This window comes from Sipha flava, unplaced genomic scaffold (genome assembly GCF_003268045.1).
Source record: "Sipha flava isolate LNK unplaced genomic scaffold, YSA_version1 3_pilon_pilon, whole genome shotgun sequence".
Lineage (NCBI taxonomy): Eukaryota > Metazoa > Arthropoda > Insecta > Hemiptera > Aphididae > Sipha > Sipha flava.
In genome coordinates this window covers 3,087,132-3,112,671 of record NW_020273108.1, presented here as the reverse complement: position 1 = coordinate 3,112,671, position 25,540 = coordinate 3,087,132, and the positions used below count along the sequence as shown (strand labels likewise).

Here is a 25,540-nt window from a genome sequence, read left to right as displayed (position 1 = left end):
GGTCATCAGCTGGTGGCGAGACGCGCTCGAACGTGTACACCGTAGGAAAAGTGTGGCCACGGATTAAATGGGTTTTGATCTCTTCCGCGCTGACGCTACCGCCCACCCCTCCCCCGTCGTGGATGAAACGTCGTCGTCGCCGTTATCAATACGTTTGTTGCGATTGCCGTTCTCGATATCGTTCGGTTCACGACGATCGACGCGACGCGATACTCACTGCGCTCCAAGGTGACCCGTACACGAAGCGATAAGTTGCGATACGGTATCGGTATCGCGGTATCCCGACCACGACGGGACACCGACGCATGTTTTGCGGCCGGCCGATACCGAAACATGATCGTTGAAACACGTCCGTTCGCTACGAGATCTGTGCAATACATATGTATGTAATAAATATCAATACCGTATCGTAGCCACGTGTAACGCAACTAATCGCATCGTGTACGGCGTAATTAACGATGCGTGTATCACGGGCCGGGCGCGCATACCGGAGCGTTTCGTTGTGACCTCGATGGCTCGGGCGTGTCACACCCGAACGTCCGACCGAACGTTACGTTATGACGCGACGCTAGTGTACAACCAGATGTTCGCAGCTAATCGCGTCCCCGGTCGTATTATACTCGTGTATTACTCATTCGGTATTCGTTAATTGCTGAACGGCCAACAGCCGACACGGAGTAGTGCTCGACCCCAAACGTACGCATCGGTCGTTCGTGAACGTTCAAACGAGCACGGACTCTGTTGCGTTACAATGAAACGTACCGGTGTGTACCCGGAGTTAGAGAGCGCCCGGGCGATAACGAACCTACCCAACGAAAAACACGTTTCGTTTTCAGGCCACCGTCCGCCAGCTCCGTCACCGTGACGCGGTTTAACGAAACGAACCAACCGCTGTCGGTACTTGGTGGACATACGCTCCTCCTAATCACTCGATGTAACGTGACACTTGGATTCCGTTTCCTAAACCCTAAGCGGTAGCCAAGTACACTTATACTGGCAAGGACTTATGGGAGAGGAGGACGATTGTCCCCTCTTCCGCTTTTAAACTGCTCGAATTACGGTTAAATCTTCATTGTGCTTTATATATCACTCAAAAATATTTCCATTGAGCCCACTCTGAAGCTTTAGATCTGCCCCTGGCATTATACCTGGTACTGTTACTATAATCGACCAATTTTCACTTTCAGTAAACTGGGAAGCATCCCGGTTCCCGTACGTGCCAAGGCCCTTCAAGGATCGTGTTAGAATCACTGAAATAATGGTCCAAGAATAATAGTGCTGTTACTATTTTATGAACTCCACAAAACAAAGTTCATAGGATTTGAGTACAGTAATAGTGCTCAACAATCATTATTGGTATTATTATCTAATATTCTAATTTGCAAGTTAATAACTATTAGAATTGTATCTTTTTCGTATCAACTAATAGCAAACCATTAATCTAATGATTTTTTTTCTATTATTCATAGGACGAAAATAAAAATTTCTAAGGAATAACCAAAAATTAAATTATTGAGTACATTTATATGTATAGAAGTACCTCTCCTGTAAAAACCAGATACTTATGTATAAACATTGCCATAACTTTGTAAGCTGGGGGTTTTGCTCCCCAAATTTCATCACTTTTACGTATGGTAATAGACCTATACAATATCTAAAATACAAGGTAAAATACTTCAATGTGTTTTCTTTTTATGCTAAATTATTTTTTAAATTTTACTTAATTTTAAAATTAAATTTCGTTGGAGCTGTATTTATCTTCTCCCTCCAAGTTAAGCTAAAGTTATGAATAAAGTATTTAATTTTACAGTTGGTATAGTTGTCTATACATTTTATAGTAAACTTTATCTTTAGTACAAACTAAATAAGTAAAAACTAAATGCATTTAATAACATGTTGAACACAATTATTATTTCATAGTACAAAATGTTTATTGTAATCAAAAGCAGCCATGATTAACATAAGTTATTTAAAACGCATATCCATTAAAATTAAAAATTATTTATTTTATTAATTTATTAATTATTTATTTTTTTAAAAATTAAAAATTATTTAGTTCATATAAATAAATAATATCTAATAATAATAATAATACATTTTTTCTCGGTACTAATTTATAATAATAAATAAATAATGAGTACTAGTTACTAATTGAATAGAAAATTAAAATTATTTTCAAATAATTTAAATTAATTGAATAGAAAATTAAAATTATTTTCAAAGAACTACTAAATTTATTGAATAGAGTACAATATCACAGTATTTACTTTAAAATAAAGTATATTTTAATAAATTATATTTTAATCATCTAATTGTATTTGTAATAAAAAAATTATAACTATTTGCTGAAAGTTCCAAAAAACATTAATTCACATTAGATAAGTAGATCATATTAGTCTATCTACTACCTTAAGTAAATATATTATTTTTTTATCTTAAGCATAATCAAATAACATGATGAACAATGTATATATTATAAAACAATGCATATTTTCATTTCTTAAATTAAAAATATATACTTAACTATAGATATGTACATTTAATTACAGTATTAAAATTAAATTAAACTAAAAAAAAATCCAGTTATTTCTTTTTAGTTTTAAAAGTTAATGGACTCTTAAAACGACATGTAAGTCCCAGCGTTCTTAAAAACTTTTCTTCTTTGTAAATATCATCTAATTGAATAGCAAACATTTTAAATTTGATTTTTGGAAATTTATTAAATATTATTTGATCCAATTGTTTTCTTTCTTCTGTTTGAAGCTTTATTATCTTTCCACGTGTCATTCTTACATCAATATTTTGATAATCAATTGAACCACCAACTTCTTTAGTTGCTATATTGTTTTTTTTAATCAACGATTTTCGTGTTCCTACTTTTTGATTAACGTTTTTCATGGGTAATAGCTTTGGCTTTATTTCAGTCTTTGCTTCAAGTTTGTTACATATTTGGACTTCATTTAATTGAATATAATCTTCTAAATTTGTATAATCGTTTTTATTACTGCTATTATCTTTTTTATTATAAAACGGGTCTTCATGAATGACTGAATTTGGAAGGTTTTTTAATAATATACACAAACCACCAAGATCATAATTGTTTGTGTTCACCATCATTTTATGAGGGTCATTTAAATTGTTGTCATGTAAATTACTTACACCACTATAACCATTTTTTAGAAAAGATAAATTATCATTTTTATCTTTTTTCAGGGTAGACTTTTTCTTTATTTTAGTATTTTCTTTCAGCGATACAATTTTACCATTTCTTAATACTCTAAGATTTGAAGTTGATAATATCTCAGATGTTTTCATTTATGTGAAATGTGAATTAATGGTAATAGTTTACAACAAAAACTTTTGGACTTAATATGAGACTCCAACACTGTTGTTTGAAACGGTTTTCATCCATAAAATTCAACCTAAAAATATAAATACCTAATTAATAAATAATAAGAAAATACAAATGAAAATTTGTTAGGTAATAAAATATAGGAATATGAGAAAAATACTAGTAACTTTAAGGTTACTTTTAGTAGTTAGCTACTTTATATAGTTACTTTTAGCTTAAAATAATAATGACCAGAGCTCGGGACTTAATGTATATGCATATTTGTTCGGGAAGTAAATAGAATAAATCTGAAACGGTACAAATTGTGTTATGGTGTTTGGAGTTGAAGTTTATTGTGCATATTTTGAATTTTTTTTCTTCAATAGCATATTATTGAGATTTATTGATTTAAACTGCATATTTTAAAACAATTTTTGATTATTTACTCGTAAATCAATTTTTTTAGTTAATCAAAAATATTAATGTAAAATTTTCATTTTTGACACGTTGTAAAAATGTTAATTAGAAAACAAAACGCGCTGATACATTATTCATTCTAAATCAATTTTATCTATATGAATTTGTCTGCAATAATGCTAATAAGGCGATACTTAATAGCGTTACTCCACTTATTTTATTCGGGGAACTTATTTTATTTTTAGCTCTGAAGACAATTTTATTTTTATTTGTCTGTCTTTCACGGTAATATTTTGTTTATCACTACTCAGTAATCGACGAATCACGGACGACAATCATTTTCTTGTTAATGCGTTTTAGGTACCTATTGCGTTGGCATATGTGACGAAATGTATTCTTTTAACATTATACGATTTCATTTGTACGGTAGTATTCAATCTATATCGAAGTATACGTTTGAAAACATCTTAAAAATACCATGGCAGAGAATCGTTTGAACGGATAAACTCAGTTAAATATTCACAGGATAATTGAAATTATTCCAGAAGAAGTGTTGGATGAATTGGCAAAAAGAAAAATTGATATAGTATTGTAATTAGGTGATAAGTATCTTAACCTTAGAAATTCGAATATAATATTTTTATTTTTTTTTATTAAATAAACCCTCGGCAACAATGGCCATTGGGAAAAATACAAATATAAATAATATCTTAATGTACAATGGAGAATTACAACTTATTTATTAATTTTGATATTTTAATGAAAAGTATTAATGAGTCTGATGAATCTTTGGAATATAATATATATTATGTATTTTATTAATAATGTTTAATATTTAATATTTGTATAAACACAATAAATTGATTAATTTCGTTGTTTTAAAATTTGCTATATTTTTACAAATAGTAAGTTTAAATTTGCTGAATGCCCCCCCCCCCCACATAAAAAGTTCTTAGATGCGCACTTGAACTTAAAAATTATATTTTATAATTGATAAATTATATTAATAAATATAGCCATCATATACATATTTTATTTAATGTAGTTATAACATCAAATTTATTGATACATTTTCCCTATCCTTTATATTGTTTGCAATTTAATAAATAAATAAATGTATACTATTAATTATTAAAATAATATTAGTTACTAATTATTGTTTTATAATTAATAACTGGAAAAATGAGTAACCTGTTAATTATTCGATGTTTTGTTTTTCATTTTCGGATTTCAAAATTGAAATTTTGATAAACTTCTGGTCTAGTTGGATCTGAAAAAAAAAGTTTCGATTATTGAAATACTTGCATCGTCATAACTCGTTATACCTCAAAGTCTTGAGTAAAAATCTACCAGCCACATTTCATTATTGTAATTTGATTAACAATTAAAAAAATGTCAAATATAAAATTGATTAAATGATTTACAACTCACTTATAGAACATAAATATTTGTGCTAATAGTTATTCTAAGAGTGAACTCACGAAATTTTACAAACACAATACAAAACGACTGATTAGCCTCAAAAGCCAGAATTATTGATTCTTGATAGTGAAAACTAATACGTAAATCTACGCATGTGCTGTGCGTTGAGACTTGCGATTGAGTAATGGAACAATATCTCCGATGTGACCATATTATCTACCGGAATTATCATATTCTCGTAATAAACAACACTGCAACAGTGTTGTAAACTGACGATGTTTAAATCTGTTCCAAAGCCAGTTCAGTGGATTACAAAAAATGTCAGTATCGATTAATCTGATAAAATAAAAAATGTTCCTACAATCGCTTTCATTGAAAATTCGAATTTTATACTTCTTGTTGAAGAAAAATGACTACATTTAGATCAGGCATGTCAAACTTAAAGTATCAAATGGGCCAAATATATTGAATAGTTTACTACGCGAGCCGCACATAAAAATTTAACGAAAAAAAAAATTATATTATTATATATGTATACATATAAAACCATCAATAAAATTTACTCGATTACAGTATAATGAATATAAGACATAATAACGTGTATCAAATATAAAATTTTCTAAGAGTTTAAGATAGTTGCGACATGACTTTAATGTTTTATAATTATTTTACTATTCATTTTTATTTTGTCGATTGATATTAGTAGCCACGAGCCACAAATAATTAATTATGGGCCACATGTGTCTTGCGGGCTGCGTATTTGACATGCCAGATTTAAATGAACTCATTAGCTGAACAAAATTTGCGCAATATCATGTGTGTTGAATGTGTTGATATGGTTTATTTTAAATTATGCAATGCATTTGATTTTGTTAAACTGCTGTAACATTAAAATAAAATACGATAGCAATCATTTAATAACTCCGCACCAGAACCGAAGAGATAAGCATTATTATATCTATATAGCATTATATAATACATCAACATGATAAATATTTATAAATTATAAACCAAAAAACATCCATTTAAATTCATTAGTGATAAATATTCATTGATTTCACAGTAATAATTGAGTGCCAATTTAATTTAACGTACACTTGGTATCGTCAAATTTCGAGATTATCGACCAAAATAAATTATCAGAAAAAGGCATTTGGTTAATATTTAATAAAATAGCTGGCATAATATCTAATATTTGCTATGTATTTGTTAAAAATTTGGAACAGACCAAATTAGTTACTTATATTGATACTTTTGTTTACTTTAATACTTAGCATTATACAAAAACAACAATTTTTAAAGCAGAATCAACCATTCCAAAGTGAATGATTCAACAATTAAGAACAGCTGGAGAGTATAGCATCAAACGTAATGCTGTCTTTTGTTTTGTTTGCCGCATGCTTAGTACGAGTAATATGAAATAAATATGGATAAAACTGGATGTAAAGATTAGCAATAAGTAGTGAAGTGATATAGAAATTGATTTGGTGGAAACTGGTATAAATCAAAATATCATTTAGTAGAAACGGGTATCAGTTAAAAAATAAATTGACGGAAAAGGGAAATGTCCACTTTTAGTGCAAACATGTTACGCCCATCCTCAAGGCTGAGTAAGTCAATTCATTTTTTATACTCGTTGAGTTAAATATGAAATTGGGTGTACTGTTTTGTATTAACCAGAAACGTTCTAATGCCAATATGACTCGAAAGCTCAGGACAGTTAACTATAATCATTATAGTACCTGTACTATCCAGAGGGGTTATAATATATCGTTTCTTGACTTCGGCAATAGGTATTGTTCTCCGATTAAATTAAAAGCAATCATTCTTAAAAAATTTCTTTTGCTTTTATCAATTTTGTCAATGAAAACTGTTTAGCAAGGGTTCTAATTTAATGAACCAAACTTTAATGGGCGTATTAATCCAGGTTTACACGCAACAATAAATGCTAGCAATTTATCGTTGCGTATAAATAGGACATTGTAGCGATTTTTGGGAATTGGAATTGGATCGGATGATTGATGCCGACCGACATCAATTTCTGCGAATCTTAACAATAAGTCGGAACGTGTAGACATGTAGCAACCAATTATCGCTACAATTTAATTTATTTTGCATTGGCCGTTCATAGAGAAGATTGTGTTTAGTTCGTAATTTCGTTGACAGTTGTTTTTATTTGTATTCAATTCAATTGATCATGGCAGAACAAACACCTCGAGATTTCTCGAGAGAATTTATCGAGCTGTATCGAAGTTTTACCTGCTTGTAGCTTGTCAAGAGCAAAGAATACTCGGACAGGATTAAAAAAGATCTTGCTTATTTAGAGATGGTTAAGAAGTACAAGGAGTTTAATCCTTCGGCAGACAGACATACTGTTGTGAAAACAATGCATTGTGTACGGTATGTAAGAAAGAACTATCAAAAGTTAAGAATTTTTCAAAATCTGGAGCTGGAGCGGATGATATATATAAATCTAGTTTGTGGTACTTTGACCTCCTGCATTTTTTGAACGACCAGAACTCTGTATTATTAAAACCTACTAGGAACACAATAGATGATGAAGATGAAGAACTACAACAATATGTAAGTAAGTACTGAGGTGTGAATGAACCACGGTCGACAAAGAATATTGGACAAGAAATCGTAGCTTGTAAACAGTATTTACTCTTTCGATTAATTGGAACAATAAAAACGACGATAAATTTTCAATCACATCGTTACGATTTATTATTGTATGTTTACCCGGCTTTAATAAGAGCAAAACTGCTTCGAGCTGCTGGGATCAGATCGGAACTTTTTGAACATAATCAGAACATGTGTAAATTAATTGATACACGCACACATATCAGTCAACATCAAGACAAAACATAACATGTTCAGTCTTGATCGTTCAGGTTCTAATAGGTTATAATTTCGCTCCGAGCAAAATACAAAAACAAGTCACCGGTTTATTTTACGAAAAGTATACTACTGAACATACGTTCCTTTGATGTTCGACATAGATTTTTTCATTTTGAATATTTATATTATTTTTTTTATATATATTTGTAATATATACTTCATACATTTTTTTTAAATGGGATGCAATCCAGAAAAATTGATCAATCTTGTATTTTTAAGAAAATCTCTTTACGATTATACCGCTAAAGATCATAGCAATAAAATTATCAGGTAAGTTAATAAGAATATAAAAAAAAAAATAATTTTACTTTTTACGTGATAAGTAGGTACGTAATGTATTATTAAACTAATACTAACCTAACCTACTACCTAACTATATTTCTGTTTTTGTAATTAAAATTAAATCAAGAGTAAAATTTTTTTTTTAAAAAAATTTAAAATTGTATTATTTTCTGTACGTCATGCACCCAAATTTTACATTTACGTTTATTTTCATTTATTTCACTACTAAACAAAAATTGCCACAAAACGGTAAAACAACATCATCTTTGTCAGAACTCATCTTGATGACTGATGTAAAAAATATGTTGACTTGTTCGGTTTTGTTTTATCAGTGTGAATGGAATTTGTTCCGAGAAGCTTGGATCAGTTTTGCTTTTTTGGTGTGCGCCCGATTTTAAGGGAGGGGCCATAGGAGAAATCACTCCTCCTCCAAAGACTATAATGTACTAACCACGAAGATATACGTCATAGATACGAGTAAACACTTTATTACATATTATTTAAGCCCCAATAATTTTGAAGGTTATTGCCCCTCCTAAAAAAAAAAAAACAATAAATAAAAATAAGCACCTACTTACATGTCTATAATAAAATTTAAATTTGCACTAATTTTTGTTAGTTATATCAAATATTAAAGCTAAGTCTTGAGTATAATATGATAAATATAGAACAGGTGTGCCCAACTTTTTTCAACTTGCGGACCTTTTCAAAATTTATATTTACACTGAAGGCCGTATATACCAGTTCCTTTTGATAACATTTACAATTGATACATAATAGAATATTACCTTTAATCAGTAATCGAATTTATGACTGAATATTTCTATTATATAAGTATATAGAAGTATATCAGGATCTAAGAGAACTGGAAATAGAAGATTGGAAAGATGTTATCCGGGATTAAGGAAGATGGAAGGCCTTGGCGGTGGCAGCGAAGACTCTTGGAAAGTTATAAAGCCAATAAGAAGAAGAATATTTTCACGTTAATCGGTAGTAAATTTTCGTCATTCAAAACTGAAAGTAAAAATTTCCTGATGATTTTCCAAAACTAATAGAATTATAAATGTGAATATTTACATTATTTAGTTCTACTTATATTTGCGAACGAACGCTTTCCCGCATGAATTACGTAAAATGTTCAGAAATATCTCATTTGACTGATGAGCACTTATTAAGAATTGACATTTTACTTCAAATGTTGAAAGGTTGGTTTAAGAAAAACCAGCCCAATTATACACTAATTAATTTCTATTAAAAATTTTAAAATTAATATATATATATATATATATATATATTAATAAAATTAAAAATTATTAGATTTGATTTGATTTGTAATTCTTAATAGCTTATCAAAATAAACTTTTTTTTAAATTATAATTTTTATTTATATCTATAGAAATCTAATTTTATAAAATGGTTACTGGCCGGATCAGGCTCAAAGGTTGTGGGTTGGGCAAGTCTGATGTATAATACACTAAAAAAATGTTTTGTAGATAATTAACAAATATTTATTAAGCTGACAATATTTATTCATGATATAAGTATGGTTAGAATAAAAATATTGTCATGTACTGCAGTGGATAAATTTTCAATTTAATAAATCTTATTATATTCACTCAATAATATATATTGATAATTTTCAATATACATTTTTTTAAATCATTTATATTTTAATATTGGCAATGATTCTTAAATGATAAAAACAAATTATAGGTAATAAAAACCATACAAAAATGTAAAAATAGAAAACAAAAAAAATAGTTATTTAAAAAGGCAATATTATTATTACATAATTTTTTAACAATAGGTATTATTTTAATTAAAAATTAATTTTGATTTTATTCCCAATATAACTTAAGCTAATATATATTATTAACACTTCTTTTTATATATAATAATATACCTACACTGATTTACATTTTTTAGTAAATATTATAAATATTATACTATACTAAGAGCAACTGTGTTTAAAATTATACATTTACTTATAGAATTTAATAGAATCGAATGCTGTTTGGTAATTTATAGTATTTATATAATATTAAAACTAAAATTGATTAATCCTACTCTAATTGTATCGTATAACTAAAATTGAATATTAAACCTATTACTAATTTAATTTTTTTTATTATTAAATGTGTATGAATCTTTATATCACTAAGCTAATATAATATAAAACTATTGTATATTTTAATTTATTTGTACTTATATTTTATTTTTATTTTAATTTATTATTAAATAATGCCTGTGGGAAAATAACTACACAAGTTTAATAGTAATTTAAGTATTATAATTTATATTGTACATTTAATGTTAACTTTATTATGTTATAATTAGGGCTCGGAAGATGTTGCATTTGCATGTTTTTATTAGGTTTTTCAATTTATTGCTAAGTAAGCTTAAAATTATTTTCATGACACGACGAAAAACATATTAAAAGTTTATAATGCATATTTTTGCATATTTAGTGGTTTACCAATTTTAAGTGCATACTTCTTAATTTTTCCATTTTTAGAGCATATTTGATGATTATTGATGAATTGATAATAACATTTAAAAATGTTAGCAATAATAAAATATTTATTTTGAGAGTGTTCATAAGATATTGTACCTATCATGATTCTCAAATCCCAGGTTGATACAAAATGTCCAGTTTTATTTATATCTAACTGTCACAATTTAATAATTATCGTTGATTATATTAATCGGATAATTGGCAATCTCTTATCTTTTTAAAACATTAAAAAATATTCAGTAGTTCAATGCAATAGTTTTGCAGGTAAAAACAAAATATATTTCTTACTTATGAATTGGGTTCAAAGCGTTTTTTCTAATTTTTATTTATGCTTTACAGATATATATATATACCTAATTTAATGCAGTGGAATACACATAACTTTCGTAGGGGAGGATCAGTTGCAAACAAATTATTATGGGAAGAAAATTCCTAAACCTAAGTACCTGTACATTTAAATAATAAATAATAAAAGATATATTTATATGTATATGTATATATCAACATTTTTGTTTCCTTATAATTTCCTTACATTATGAACACTATTTTATATAATTTTAAAAAGGCCTATGGGGGATCTGAACCCTACATCTCCCCCATGTATACGCTCCTGATTTAATGTGAACATTTTGAAAGAAAATTTCAAATTTCATTTTATCCTATATATTTGTACCTAGAAATTAGGTTTAGCTTAGTATAATATACTTATAACATTTGTACTGTTGTTATGTACAAGTATATTAGTATATTTAGTAAAATATCTTTATTTATGAAAATGTTTGAGTTAAAAAAAAAAATTAAATGCATATTTTTAAAGAATATTTGTACTTTTTTAAGAGCATTAAGTTCTGAGCCCTAGTTATAATTAATTAACCTACCTACATTGTTTTATCTATACAATTTATATTTATTATATTTAATAACATTTTAAAATATATATACTTGATAACAACATTTATTAATTCAATATTCAATACTATAGCTTATAAGTCTATAGCTAAATATATAAGCAATTTGCATATTATTTTTTTAATTCAACAATAATAATTTCAATTGATATGATCAGAAAATTGTATTGAAATGATATACCTATTTTGTTGGATTGAAACAAATTATTGTATCAGTAACAAATCAATTTTATTAAAATGATAAAATAATAATTTATATATTTATGATTATTATTAATAATAATAGTCTTGATAACTAATATCTTATGATTTGTTTATCAAAAATTTGATTCTATCAACGAAATATTTTATTATATTGATAAAATATTTTGTTAAAATAATATTATACATTATTATATAATATTATTAAAAGAAAAATGTTTGTCATTTTTCAAGATTATGAATTAACAGTTTAATTTTGTTAGTAAGACAAATCTGTAAGCTGAATAGTGATAAATATTTTGTTGATCAAATTCACATTTTCATCAATGTTATCAAGGTTTTTTTCAGTGTATAAATTTGAAAAATATAAGAAATAATATTTTGTACATCATTGTACTTCAAATTAAACTATTTACGATGTGTAATAAAATTATTTTATTAAATTTAAAACGGAAATTAATATGTACAAGAAATAATGTAAGAATTCAACGGTAATAAATATTCATTATACAAATATATTTTATAAACTGTGAAAACTGAAATCAAAAATATTTCTTCAATAGTTAAAACATTTTATCTAGTCTCATTGCCCAATAAAAGATTATTATTGTTTTTTTTTTTTTAAGTTAACTATTAACTTAACGGTTTCTTAAAAAAATCTATACTTTTGAATAAAAATATTATTAAATTACTTGTAATAATAATAAGGTAATCAATACAGTATATATTTATTATACTATTTCATTAATATTTATAAAAAAAAATATTTAATTTGGATCTTAAGCCCTTTTAAATTTAATGTTGACTAGCAAACTGAAATATTTCATTAAATAATAATTTAAGTACTTTATTTAAAGTTAACTACTAAATTATATGCACTATGGTATTATGCTACAAAATACAAACAAAAAATGTAGAGTATTTATTAAAAATATACACTAATTTAAATGAAAATAAAAATAAATTAAATTATTGATTAATTTTGGTTACATTTTCACTAAATATTTTTACTTGATAAGGGATTTTTCCAAAAGTAAGAAGTATGATTTTCATATTTAACAATAAAAATTAATAAACTTAACGTAACTTAAATATGATCTATAAAATTTGGTTGAAAATTGATAATTATTGAATAGGTACATTGTAATTTGCAAAATTGTTTTTTACTTATAAAGAACAATTTAATTTAACTATTCATATAGTATATAGATATAGTATACATATAGTATATATATCTTTAGTTTTAATACAAGAATTACATTAATGCATTAAACATAAAACAAAATGAATTTAAATATGAGTTCATACATTTTTTTTTTAATTTTTAAGATTTATTTTTAGAATACATATACCAATTATTTTTGTATGCTTGAACAATATAGTTCTAATAAGTCTTACTTAATGAACATATTTTGAAAAGTAACCTATTAAATTAATTGTAACCTATTACCAATATACATAATGGTCTACTAATAATGCTATATTTTCTTGATTTAATGTCAAATAATATGAAATCATATTTAATTTTTGTTATTAGATTTTATAATATTTTTCATAGTAAATTAATAAATTATTAATTTAAGTCACATAGTAATCAGAAAACAAAAACAAATTTATTTATATAGGTCAAACCTATCATAGATTTAATTTAATAATGTCAGTCATATATCATTTTGAATGATTTAAATACCTTAAATTAAATCTAGAAGATAAGATAAAACATCTGTAAATGCTTAAAAATAAGATTTCTAATGCGCATTATTTTAGTTGTATATTTTTCAAATAATAATATGTGTTGAAAAAAATAAGCAGTTAGATGTTATTCATGTTTCTTTTTGAATTTTTAATATTTAATAAAATAATTGAATATAGTTGAATTGCAATAAAATGGTAAAAAATTAAATAAATAAAAACAGTAAAAATTGAATAATATTTAGGTTGGAAGATAAAAAAAAAACGAAAAACTTAAATTATTTGTCCAGGCATCAACAACAGATGAATGGTAATGAAATTATAAAAACAAGACAAAATACATACCTACACATTTCATTCCACAAGCGGTAATATTTCGACTAATTAAATCGATCCAATGTGGCTGGTGAAACGATAGGAACAAGACTCAATTGCGACGTCCCGGAACTCCTCAATCCCTGTTGGGACGAAACAATGAACTCCCATATTTTATCACGAGTTCTACGATTGGAAGCCATCATTGACGGCTTAATTTCGTCATGGAATGGTGAATGCTACCATTAACGCATCTTGATATTGAGAAGACTTACCTACGTAGTGAGAATTTTCATTGGGACATAATATTTTATTGTGATAACGAATTTGATAAGAATAATTTTTCTACACATTATACCCAAACCATTTTTCTCTTAAATTAGTATTTTCACATCCATTGTTTGCAACGTCTCGAATTCAATAATAGGACAATGCCATTATGGTAACTGAAGAACAACATTCTAAAAATATTCGTTTCCAACATTTGCATAGCTATACTTACAGCACAATACGAGAAAGGGGATCTATCCCAAGACTATAGCAATGGATCAGCTGATTGATTGCTGCGCATGACATTAAACAATTATGACAATTAACTGACGCACTATAATATTGTATGTACAGTTGACTTTAATGAAGATCCAAGTGATCCAAAAAAATAAATGTTGTTACAGATTTTCCAAAAGTTCACAAATAAATACAAATATACGAGATGGATTGGAGTTGGACTGGATTTTTTAAACAGCAAATAAAAAATATTGGTCACTGAACGTCTTGAATGTTCATTGCTCCGAAATCGAATTTGAAATTCGGAGTCCGTACTGTTAGGTTTCTCTACAGTCGATATAAATAGTACGGATAGAACATAATACGAATAATATTCGTCAAATATATTTATTTTTTTTCCATTTGCTGTATTCATGCCAGACACACAAACTAAGCATGTAATTTTTTGTCCATAGATCAGTAGGGTTAGTGGCGTAACTTCAAAATTTGGGCCCAGGAGCACATTTTTCAGCGGGAACCCCCCTCCCTCCACACCAAGGTGTAAATATTGAGAATATCTGAGGGGGGTACGCATTCACCATACTAAAATTATTTTAAAATATTCTTTAAATAGTAAATACATATCTTATTATTTTAGAATCATTTAATTAATAATAAATATATACTATTCATTTAATACTTAATATTATCGATGTACTACAAAATCAGTAAATAGTTACGGTTGTAATGAATAACAATTAAAACTATAAACTTAAAACATTTTTCTGGACTTCTTATTTGCTAAAGAAGAAATTATATTTGTTGTGTTCATTTCTTTGGCTATTTTCTATTCTATTGATAGTATAGCTAAACTCTAGAAACGAATTTGGGATATCGTACTCCGAACTTAGTTTTGAATTATTTTAAGTTTTGAAAAACTTCTTTCTGCATTTGCTACCGTCACTGGTATTCTTAAAAAAAGAAAATAGGCTATACATAAAATTTGCCGTTTAAATGATTGTCTACAATTATGAATTTTGCTAAGTAATACATGTGTAGAATTTAATTTTGAAATTTGATTTTTAAACGATCGTTTTAGTTGAATAATTTGGTTTATTAAATCTGTTGTTAAATCATTTTCATAATTATTTACTAAAATGGTAGTTGAATGTTAAAATTTATTTTCATTCATTGATCATAATTAATTGGTATTATTGAAACAAAACGCTTTATTATTTGGTTAGGTTAACTAGGTTAACCCCCTAAACTTTGTATAACCCCCTTTGTATATTATGAAACAAATTTTATATCTATTTTTGCTTATACTCATCAAAAATTAATGCAAATATAATAAATAATGCATTACAAATAATGAAGAATATGAATATTTTAAGGAACGTCTTACACAACAAGGTAAACAAGGTTTAAGCTCGTTCAAGTAGCAATAACATTACTAGTCAGTTCATCCACTTGTGAGAGATTATTTTCGGCAATGCGAAGGATCAATACATATTTAAGGTCTACTATGTCTCAAAACAGGTTCAATGAATTAGGTATACTTAATATATAAAAAGATATTGTTGTAGATGTTGAGGATATTTTAAGTGAATTTTTTAAAACAGAAAGAAGAATAAAACTAATGTAATTTACTATTTAATAATTTGTTGCGATTGAAGTATACACATTTAAATATTATAAATTGATGGTTTTGATTGGTAAATTTAATCTGAGCGTAGCAAGGAAATTTTATTTTGTAATATAAGTGCCAATAAAGTGTTCAATATAAACCTGAGTTTCAGCCCCCCTCAAATCTCAAACACTATTTGCGCTTATGCTGAAAGGTAAATTTTACAGGAGTGTAGCGAGACCAACTATGCTATATAGTTCAGAGTGTTTTGCAGTTGATAGGAGAATAGAACCGAGTACAAGCAGTGTTTCTTCTTGAGGGGGGACGCAGGGGGACGGAGTACCCCAACTAATTTTCAGAAATTTTAGCGTCCCCCTACTATTATTATGTTATAATTATAATACTTAACAAGTTTTGGGGGCGTTCTTTTTTTTAAAGTAAATAGAGTCCCTCTTCTTTAATTTTTCCAAATCGAGCCTTGAGTGTAAGTGTTGCGGAAATGAGAATGCTTAGATGAATGAGTGGAGTGACAAGAGAAGATAGAATAAGGAACGAATATATGAGAGGTAATAATGGTGTAGCGTATATAGTGGAAAAGATGAGAGAAAATAGACTGAGATGGTTTAGGCATGTAATGATACGAGAGGCAACAAATGCAGTAATTGTTATGAAAATGAACGTTGAGGGAAAAGAGGAAGAGGAAAACCAAAAAACAGATGTTTAGATACGATTGAAAATGATATAAAGGCTATTGATGTGTGCATAAGGGATGTAGAAATCGAGATGAGAGAATGTTTAGGATTTAGAGTAGCCGACCCCAAATAGTTATGAGAAAGGCAAAGGAGAAGAAGACTCTGTAGTATAATTTATTGTAGTAATATGTGGAAGAATAATGGAATAGTGATAAATATTGAAGGTAAAATTAGTTAACTTTATCAATTTTAATAGTTAGATAAAACAACATTTGGAGGGCGTAAAGTAGATTACAGATAGCATTTTAAAATTTAAATAATATTATGTTTATATTATTAAAATAAACGTGCGAGAACCGTTCACTGTACTTAACGCAGTGAGGCTTAAACACGCAGTAATTGTTATTGTTCATAAGATTGGCATTTATGACACTGTGGAGGTCATAAAACTTTATATAGCATCCCAAGGAATGGCCTTTAAAAGATATGATTGTAATATTTGTAAATCGTCAAAATAATAGGGAAATTTTGGTTAAAATGTACTAAAACTTTATCTGAAATAACCAGTTCCTTAATTTTATCAAATGTTCTCTAACTATCCCGAGCCCAATAAAACTGCTTATTTTTCGTTAATAATTTTTAAATAGGTCTCATAATAATCGAAACGTTGGGTAAGAATCTAGAATAATAATTTACCATGTCCGTAAATGATTTGACTTGTGCTACATTATGAGGCGCTAGTGCATCTACAATCGATCTAATTTTATTTTCGCATATCCGTAAACTCACCACTGAAATAACCTAATAAATGACCTAAATACTTTTTTAAAAAACTCACACTTAGATAATTTAACTTTAAAAACAGCTTTGCTTCAAACGTTAAATACCTTATTAAAATTATTCAAATGTTCTGCTCGATCTTGTTCAGTTATTATAATATCATCTAAAAAGTTAGCTACACGCTCATGACCTTAAAAAAGTTGTTCGATTAATTTTTGAAATATAGAACTAGCTGGTGAAACACCATATTGCAATTTGTGTACTTTAAAAAATCATTTATGGGTGCTCCACTAAGATCCTCGAAAATTCATCATCTAATTCTAATTGGTTATACGCTTCACTCAGGTAAATTTTTCTAAATTCTTTTCCTTTTTGAAATTTTTCTTCGATTATTGGTAATGGATATTTTACCTTCTAAACAAACTTATTTACCGTAACTTTATAATCCACACATATTCTAATTTTTCTATCACCCTTTAAAATCGGTACTAATGGACTTCTTCATTTACTCGACTCCACCTGGGAAATTACACCTAACTTCTCCAATCTACATAACTGTTCTTCCACCTATCCATTAAATGCGAAAGGAATTTGTCACGGTTTATGAAAAATAGGCATAGCGTTGACCTTTAACCTAATTTTGAATATTTCATACATATATTTATCCATACTGTCGCTAAACAATTTTGAGTACTTATTTTTTTATTGTTTTTGTACTCAGCCGACGACATGTGTTGTTTTTGACGAAATAGTCTTTTTTTGTTCTTAATCCAGTTGACTTGGACTGTCTCGTTGACTAAGTAAGTTTATTTGCAAGTGCGATCTCGAAAATTTGAGAAAAACTTGTTTCTTCTGTTGGTTTTTTCTCACTAATCCTGTCCTAAATTTCCCCGATTTTAATCCGAATACAAATTTATCGATTAAAATACTTTCAAGGTTGATACCAAAATTGCAATTTGCTGATAAGTTCCTAAGTCTTGCCGTGAAATCCGCAATTACTTCACCTTCCTGTTAACTAGTCGTATAAAAATTATTTTGCTCCCAAAAAATATTTATTTTCGAAGTAAAATGATTTTCCATCAACAAACACAATTCTTCAAAAGTTTTTTCTTTTGGAAGATCTGGTGTGTACAATTACCTTAGCAATTTGTATGCGTCTTGACCAATACAACTTAAAAATGATTTTCTTAAATAATTTTTAAATTTATTTATCTTAAGAAATTGTTCCAACTGTTCTTGATAAGACTTCCAACTGTTCCATCTACCATCGATATTAAATTGTGCCAAACTACCCAAATATGATGTCATTCTTTAATTCAATTTTTATCTTCGTCGCCAATATAATGTTTGTAGGTAATCTATTATTTAATAATACAGTAATTATTAACTCTAGATGGAATTGTAGGTTTAAAAACTGTGAAGCTACAAAACAATACTTTGAAAGTATTTTTCATATACTTAAACAGAAATTGAAAATTAAGCTGATAGAGAGAGATGTTAATGAAGCCATAGGTACAATAATATAATTTTATGTAAGCAACATATTTTTTCCATGTTAATATTAATTTTTTTGTGATATTAGTGATTTATAATTAATAATTAAATAAATATTACTATTATTATTATTTAAGAATACTTTCAACTTGCAATTTGTTGTGGTTTTATATGAATTTTATATGAACCATATATTATGTTCCATTAATGAACTCAGCAATAAATTACAAGATAAAAATGTCACATTAGGACAGACAGCTTCTGTAATTAATGGTGTTATAAAATCTTTTGAGAACTTTCGAACTTCAGAAATTTTCTATAATTTATAGACATTAATCCAAACATTTGCTTATGAACATGTTATTTCAGTTGGTGGTATCCAAACAAAAGGTAATTTACTTTTGAATTTTCATTATAATCAAATTTAATATTTTATGTTTAAACTAAAACTAAAAAGGAAAATACAACAACCTGTTTGTCTGGATGAATTTATTATTATTACAACTACTAGTACAAAATCTGAAGCTGAATCTGAACCGAATGTTGGGACTACGACAGCAGAAGATTATTTTAGAGCCAAAATATATTTTAAAGTACTGGATTCAATTGTGATAAAATTGAAAAACAATATTTTCTTTTGAAAATATGTTTCTAGATATTGCAGTTGATGAATTTATGAAATTAAATTATGTTGAGAGTACAAATTCATTAATTACTATAAGGTAATTCTTAAACTTCTTCTCAAATATTTTGTAAATTAATTGCAAATAATTGCAAACCAACTCATATTTATAATTTGCAAATTAGTTTAGTGTTTGTGAATTTTTGAAAGTTTTATGTCTGCCCCCTTTGAGGGTAATCATAACCACATTGATTCCAAATATATTATGAATAATCAATATTTCCAATTTAATTAAATATTATAAAAAATTTATATAAAATCTATTCTGTAGATGACTTTTATTAAGAAAAATTTTAGAATATATATTTAATAAATATATAAAAATCATTGATTAATTATAAAAACTTCTTAAATTACTTACCTTATAGGTATCCAATAATTTACTAAATTGAAATGCATTGTATTTACAAATTATAAGCATAATATAACGAAAAATGAATATACCCTTTATTCCTTAACATTCTATGAATTGCTTGTTCATAAAATAATAATTTTTAATTTATTAATTTCACGTATTGTTTTATAATTAGTATAAATAATTGGTCTTCTACTGAAATGTTACTATTGTTTTTATTTTTTTAATAATGCACTTAACAAATACTTACAAGAAAATGCTAGTTAATTATTCAATTTTCTGTTTGTAATATTGTAATAAAATCACCATGGAAAAAAATACTTCTATGACATTCTTACTATTGCATATAAGTATTATAAAAACCAATAATACAAGAAAAATAAATTAATTATTTATCATTAAATAATAATTAATAGGTACTGAATTTATGGAATATAAATGGTTTTCTTTGATCTGTAGATATACAGTTACGATTTGTTTATATTGCAATTTTCTATTGTAAATTTATTTAAACTTTTGTATACTCTTAAATGAATGGTATAAGTGAGATGATTCCACACTATATTAATGATAAAACACCTGGTGTAATCATATTTTCTGATTAATTATATTATCTAGTAAAGTACACCCCGAGTTAAAATACATAATAATAATATTAAAATAAGCTTCAAATACACAATCGATAATATTACTCTTGATGACTCATGACTGATAGGTTTCAGAGGATTAAATAAAATTTTGTATTATTCTGAAGGAATAACACTCTACATATTTCAATAAACACACAATACATTAAAACATATAATTTCATCTCATACTTTGAGGAGAGGATAGTCTATCTTTCTTTATGCCAATCTATATTGCAATATGGCATGGTAATTGGGTGGTACCTCTAAAAATGTTTTAAAACCATTAAGGGTACAACAGAACAGTATAGATCGTATATGTTTGAAAAAGGAAAATCTTAATGGGTCTTCCTTTTCAAACTATAAAGAATTTAATATGCTTCCAATTGAATTGCTCTACAAAAAATCAGCTATAATGTTTCTAAATGAAAAATATAGTTTTTTTTTTTTTTTTTTTTTTTTTATCTAAAACAGAATGATAAACGAATCAGGAAAGATAGATTATGTAATATTAAAATTTTAGTTATGAACACAAATTTTGGTCAAAATTGTATTAATTATATAGGTCCTATATGAATCTAACCTGTCATATTTAACTTTCTGTCAATTGATATGAAAAAAAATATTTTTAATGATAAAATTAACATAAAAGGTTATATCAACAATGTTTTATTTAGTGAACTAATGAACTAAGTGAGTATAAACTATAAGTAAATTTGTAGGCACATAGTATTTTATTTGTTTTTGTTTTTTTCTTTTTTTATAATACAGTGTTTATTAAATTTTGTTATATTAAGTAATCTGACTAAATTGCATGTGTGTATTGTTACTCCCTACACCACCACAAGCTTAGCTTGAAGGTGTAGGTCATTTTTTTATTTATTTTAATACTTTGTAATAATTTCAAATAATAAAAAAATCTTTCAAACCAACCAAATTTAAATTTTAAAACCGGTTGTGTTGTTATTTGTCTATGATTTCCTTGTATAATAGATAATTAAAATTATTCTACTACGTTGAAAAATAGAGTATATAGCATTAAATTATTACATTGAAACATTTTGATATGAATTAAATTTAAATCATAACTTTCACACCAAAAATCACAAGAAAGATAAGTATCTTAAATTAAATTAATATTTAATTTTGAGAAATAATATTGATTTATATCACAATAAATTATACAAGCTATTATTCATTTTGTTGAATATTTATGATATCATATGATAATGAAAAACTTTTTCAGTGTTTTTGATTAAATAAATATAATCGTTTTACTAGGCTGTTTAAGCATAAAAAAAGTTATAAGGATTAATGATATAATACATTATTATAATTGAATTAGAAATATAGAAATATATTTTTAATAGTTAATTTTACTTATTTTATTCTTCCAGAATTAAATTTTTTACATAAATCAATGTATATGACAAATTTAAAATGTATAATTAAATACTGGTAAGAATTCATGATGTTAACTGTTGATTGGTAAATTCGTTTTTGTCCTATTATTCACCAGGCATTTCACCACCAGGAACCAACTAAAATAAATAATTTGTTAGTCAACTAAAAACAATAATAGTTTTAAATTTATAATTTACCATTGTTATATTATTTCCGTTAAGCAATATTTGATCCAATTTGGTAACTCTTCTTCCTTCTGGAGTGGATTCATATTCTGTTACATCTTCAAGTAACATGTTGACAAAATCATCAAACCCTAACAAGGTACCAACTATTTCCTTGTCATTTTTCATAACGATATGAATCCTTGACCCAATACATTTATCTACTAGTTCTGAAACGAATAATATTGAACTATTATATAAAATATTACTGTAATTAAAACTGATATAATATGTATTTATCTTATTGAAGTTAATTTATACTGTTAATAAAAATAAACCAATACAAATATAATTTTGCTGTACTTTTTTAAAAGGGCAAATTGTCTTTTTTAAGAATAATATATTTAAACAGCACAAAATGTATACTCAACAGAGTAAATATGGTTCACAAGATTATGAATATTATCTCATATAATTAGAACATTTATTCAATATCAAATCAGTAATAATCTTAATTAAGTTCTAATAGTATTTAAATTTCTTGTTTAGTTAGGTATCTACTTACTATTTATATTTTTATTTTCTGAGAGAGAGCGAGAGGGGCCAATTGCTCCCCTCAAAAAATTTAACAGGGCAACGCCCCCTTAATATTTTAAAAAAATATGTATTTGAAAACTATTATCAAAAAGGCATTGTAGTATTGTAAGAATTATTTTCAAGTGAAAAATGCAGTATTTTAATAAGATTAACTAAAGAAAAAAAATGAATTGATCACTTTTTTATTTATTGTCATTTACCAAAATGCAATATGCTATCGCAATACATGATAACAGAATCTATTATCATAATTATCGAATAAAAACCATGGAGTAATATTACTCTATAGTAAAAATTACGCTAAAAATACTTAGTGAGATTAGATGGAATTGCCGAATAGAAGCTATTCATTCTGTTATAAATAATTTTAATTCTATTATTTTAACGTTAGAAAAAACAAATGAAACAAACTCTATTCATGGCCCTGATGCAAATTCAATATTAAATAATATTCAAAACTTTGAGTTTATATTTTTAAAGTAAATTAAATTAGTGTTTGAATTAACTAACTCCTTGTCACCACATTTTCAAAAAAAAAAAAAAATGTTTATTTATCTACTATTTCATTATTAACAGCAACTACTCTTGAGGAACTACAATCTCTACATAGTGATGATAGTTTCGATCAAATTTGGATAGAAACAGAACAGCTAGCTTCCAAAGAATGTATTTCACTACCTATAATTCCAAGAATAAGAACAATACCTTCAAGATTAAGCGGTGGTGAAACTTTAATTTCGAGAAACGTTGCATCGTATTTCAAAATTAATATTTATTTTCCTGTGTTAGATATAATTATAAATGATATAAAAACAAAATTTGCCGAAAACAATTTAAAAATACATAACGCTTTTCAAAATTATTTAAGCATTAGAAAAAACAGGGATGAAGATATTTTAGAAGTTTATAACACCTACAATATTAACTTTGATACCTTAAAGGTAGAATTAATGCTCTTCGGGAAAATGTATTCATCAAATAATATTGCTGACAATTTTGAAGCCCATTTAAATTTGTATTTGGAAAGAGACTTGATAGGCTCCTTTGATAATATTTATTTTATTTATAAAATTTTTCTTTCTATTCCACTGAGTTCTGCATCGAGTGAACGTTTGTTTTCATCACTTCGTCACCTCAAAACATTAACAAGAAACACCATTGACCAAGAAAGATTTAGTAATATGGCTATTTTACATGTTGGAAAAACTTTTAAAATTAATTTTAATACTATTATTGATCAGTTTGATGCAGATTCAACAGAAAGAGGTAGAAGACTTCAATTATCATAGACATCTTGTAAGGTTATTATATTAGAGTTAAGTTTTGATAATATTATTAGTATAATAATTACATAAACATAATTAATTGTTTAGTATAGTATTTATTATGATATATATAATAACTACAAATTATAACATTAGGTATATTATATATTACATTTATAATGTTAAGACTTACAGACATTGGAAATAAATTTCATTTTATGTAAAAATAAAGTAATATGTTAAAGTATAGAAATGCAGAATGCTTCTATTAAATAAACAATCTTTTCAAGCTTTTTCCATCATGCCATTTAATTGTGTTTTACATGCTACAATAAAGATTTAGCTTAGATAATATTATTATCTAATGCTTTCCAGTTTCCTCTGATTAAGTATATGTAGTCTCTAAGTATCTTTAAGTACACGGTATATCGTCATAAAATAAAGTTTGCCCTTATAAGAATTTCCCATGTTATGCCCATATCTCGGACACCCTTTTCGTTAAATTTGTAATTATATATTTGCCCTCCCTAATAAATTTCCAAGTTACGCCCATGGGATTTAGAACAGAACATTAAGTATATTAAATTTAATGAACTGTTGCAATAATATAGTAAAAAATCAGATTACATAGTTTATATTATATTCTTTATAAAATAATAATGGAAAATATTATTAGATAGATGCAAAAACATAAACATTTTTAATAACTATAAATTTTACTTTAAGATAAATAACATTTTATTTAATCAGATTACAGTAACTTGGGCAATAAAAAATTATTATGAACATTATCTTAAACATTTAAAAATTTATTTTTGTAATAAATAAGTTATTATATTGATTTCAATGTTACTTACCAAGGGGAAGTAATGTTGAAGGATTAGACGCTACAGATGTCGCCATCTTTTTTAAGTTATTATGTAATGCTTGAAGGCTTGAAATTAAATTTGAATTAACCGATGATAGTACATAGATCGTTCAATGTTTAATAAATATGAAAAATACACAATCTACAACTTGATCGATATCATGAATCTAAATAAGCATAGCAACAACGTTCTTACTTGGTTAAACATTGATAAGCTATCAATGTTATCATGTAGGGAAAATTATAAAAATGTATATTTTAATTTTGGATGTTATTATTATCCACATTGTGATTTTGAGTTGAACGTAACAACTTTGTATTTAAGTACCATAGAGCCACGAATGAGCACGGCCGGTTTTCGCCAAAAGTGTATCATTCCCTTTTCCGTTAAAATCGTACTTTTCCCTTTACCGCCAATTCACTTAGCCACCAAGTGAAATAAGTTAGTCCCGTATTTGAATAAAATATTGAAATATTATGCCTACATTTTCAATTAACTTAACAAATTACATATAT

The 25,540-nt window shown here is 26.6% G+C and overlaps 2 protein-coding genes across 4 annotated transcripts; both read right to left on the bottom strand.

Annotated features, from left to right (window-relative positions):
* Positions 1–2,538: 2,538 nt before the first annotated feature.
* LOC112688653 lies at positions 2,539–14,501 on the bottom strand. Of its 3 annotated transcripts, XM_025561956.1 has the most exons (4): positions 14,343–14,501; positions 14,015–14,259; positions 4,940–5,018; positions 2,539–3,422 (listed from the first exon to the last, which is right to left on the bottom strand). In XM_025561956.1, the coding sequence occupies exon 4, from the start codon at positions 3,313–3,315 to the stop codon at positions 2,584–2,586; it is 732 nt and encodes a 243-aa protein (XP_025417741.1). In that variant the 5' UTR covers positions 3,316–3,422; positions 4,940–5,018; positions 14,015–14,259; positions 14,343–14,501; the 3' UTR covers positions 2,539–2,583. The 3 variants fall into 3 exon arrangements, with proteins under 3 accessions (XP_025417741.1, XP_025417739.1, XP_025417742.1); XM_025561954.1 differs by lacking the exon at positions 14,343–14,501 and having other exon boundaries at positions 14,015–14,317; XM_025561957.1 differs by lacking the exon at positions 14,343–14,501 and having other exon boundaries at positions 14,019–14,317.
* A 7,627-nt stretch (positions 14,502–22,128) lies between these two features.
* On the bottom strand, positions 22,129–25,215 carry LOC112688673 (U6 snRNA-associated Sm-like protein LSm5). The gene is made up of 3 exons (XM_025561987.1): positions 25,014–25,215; positions 22,328–22,524; positions 22,129–22,267 (listed from the first exon to the last, which is right to left on the bottom strand). Exons 1-3 carry the CDS (start codon positions 25,057–25,059, stop codon positions 22,235–22,237), a joined length of 276 nt encoding a protein of 91 aa, XP_025417772.1. The 5' UTR covers positions 25,060–25,215; the 3' UTR covers positions 22,129–22,234.
* Between the last annotated feature and the right edge of the window lie 325 nt (positions 25,216–25,540).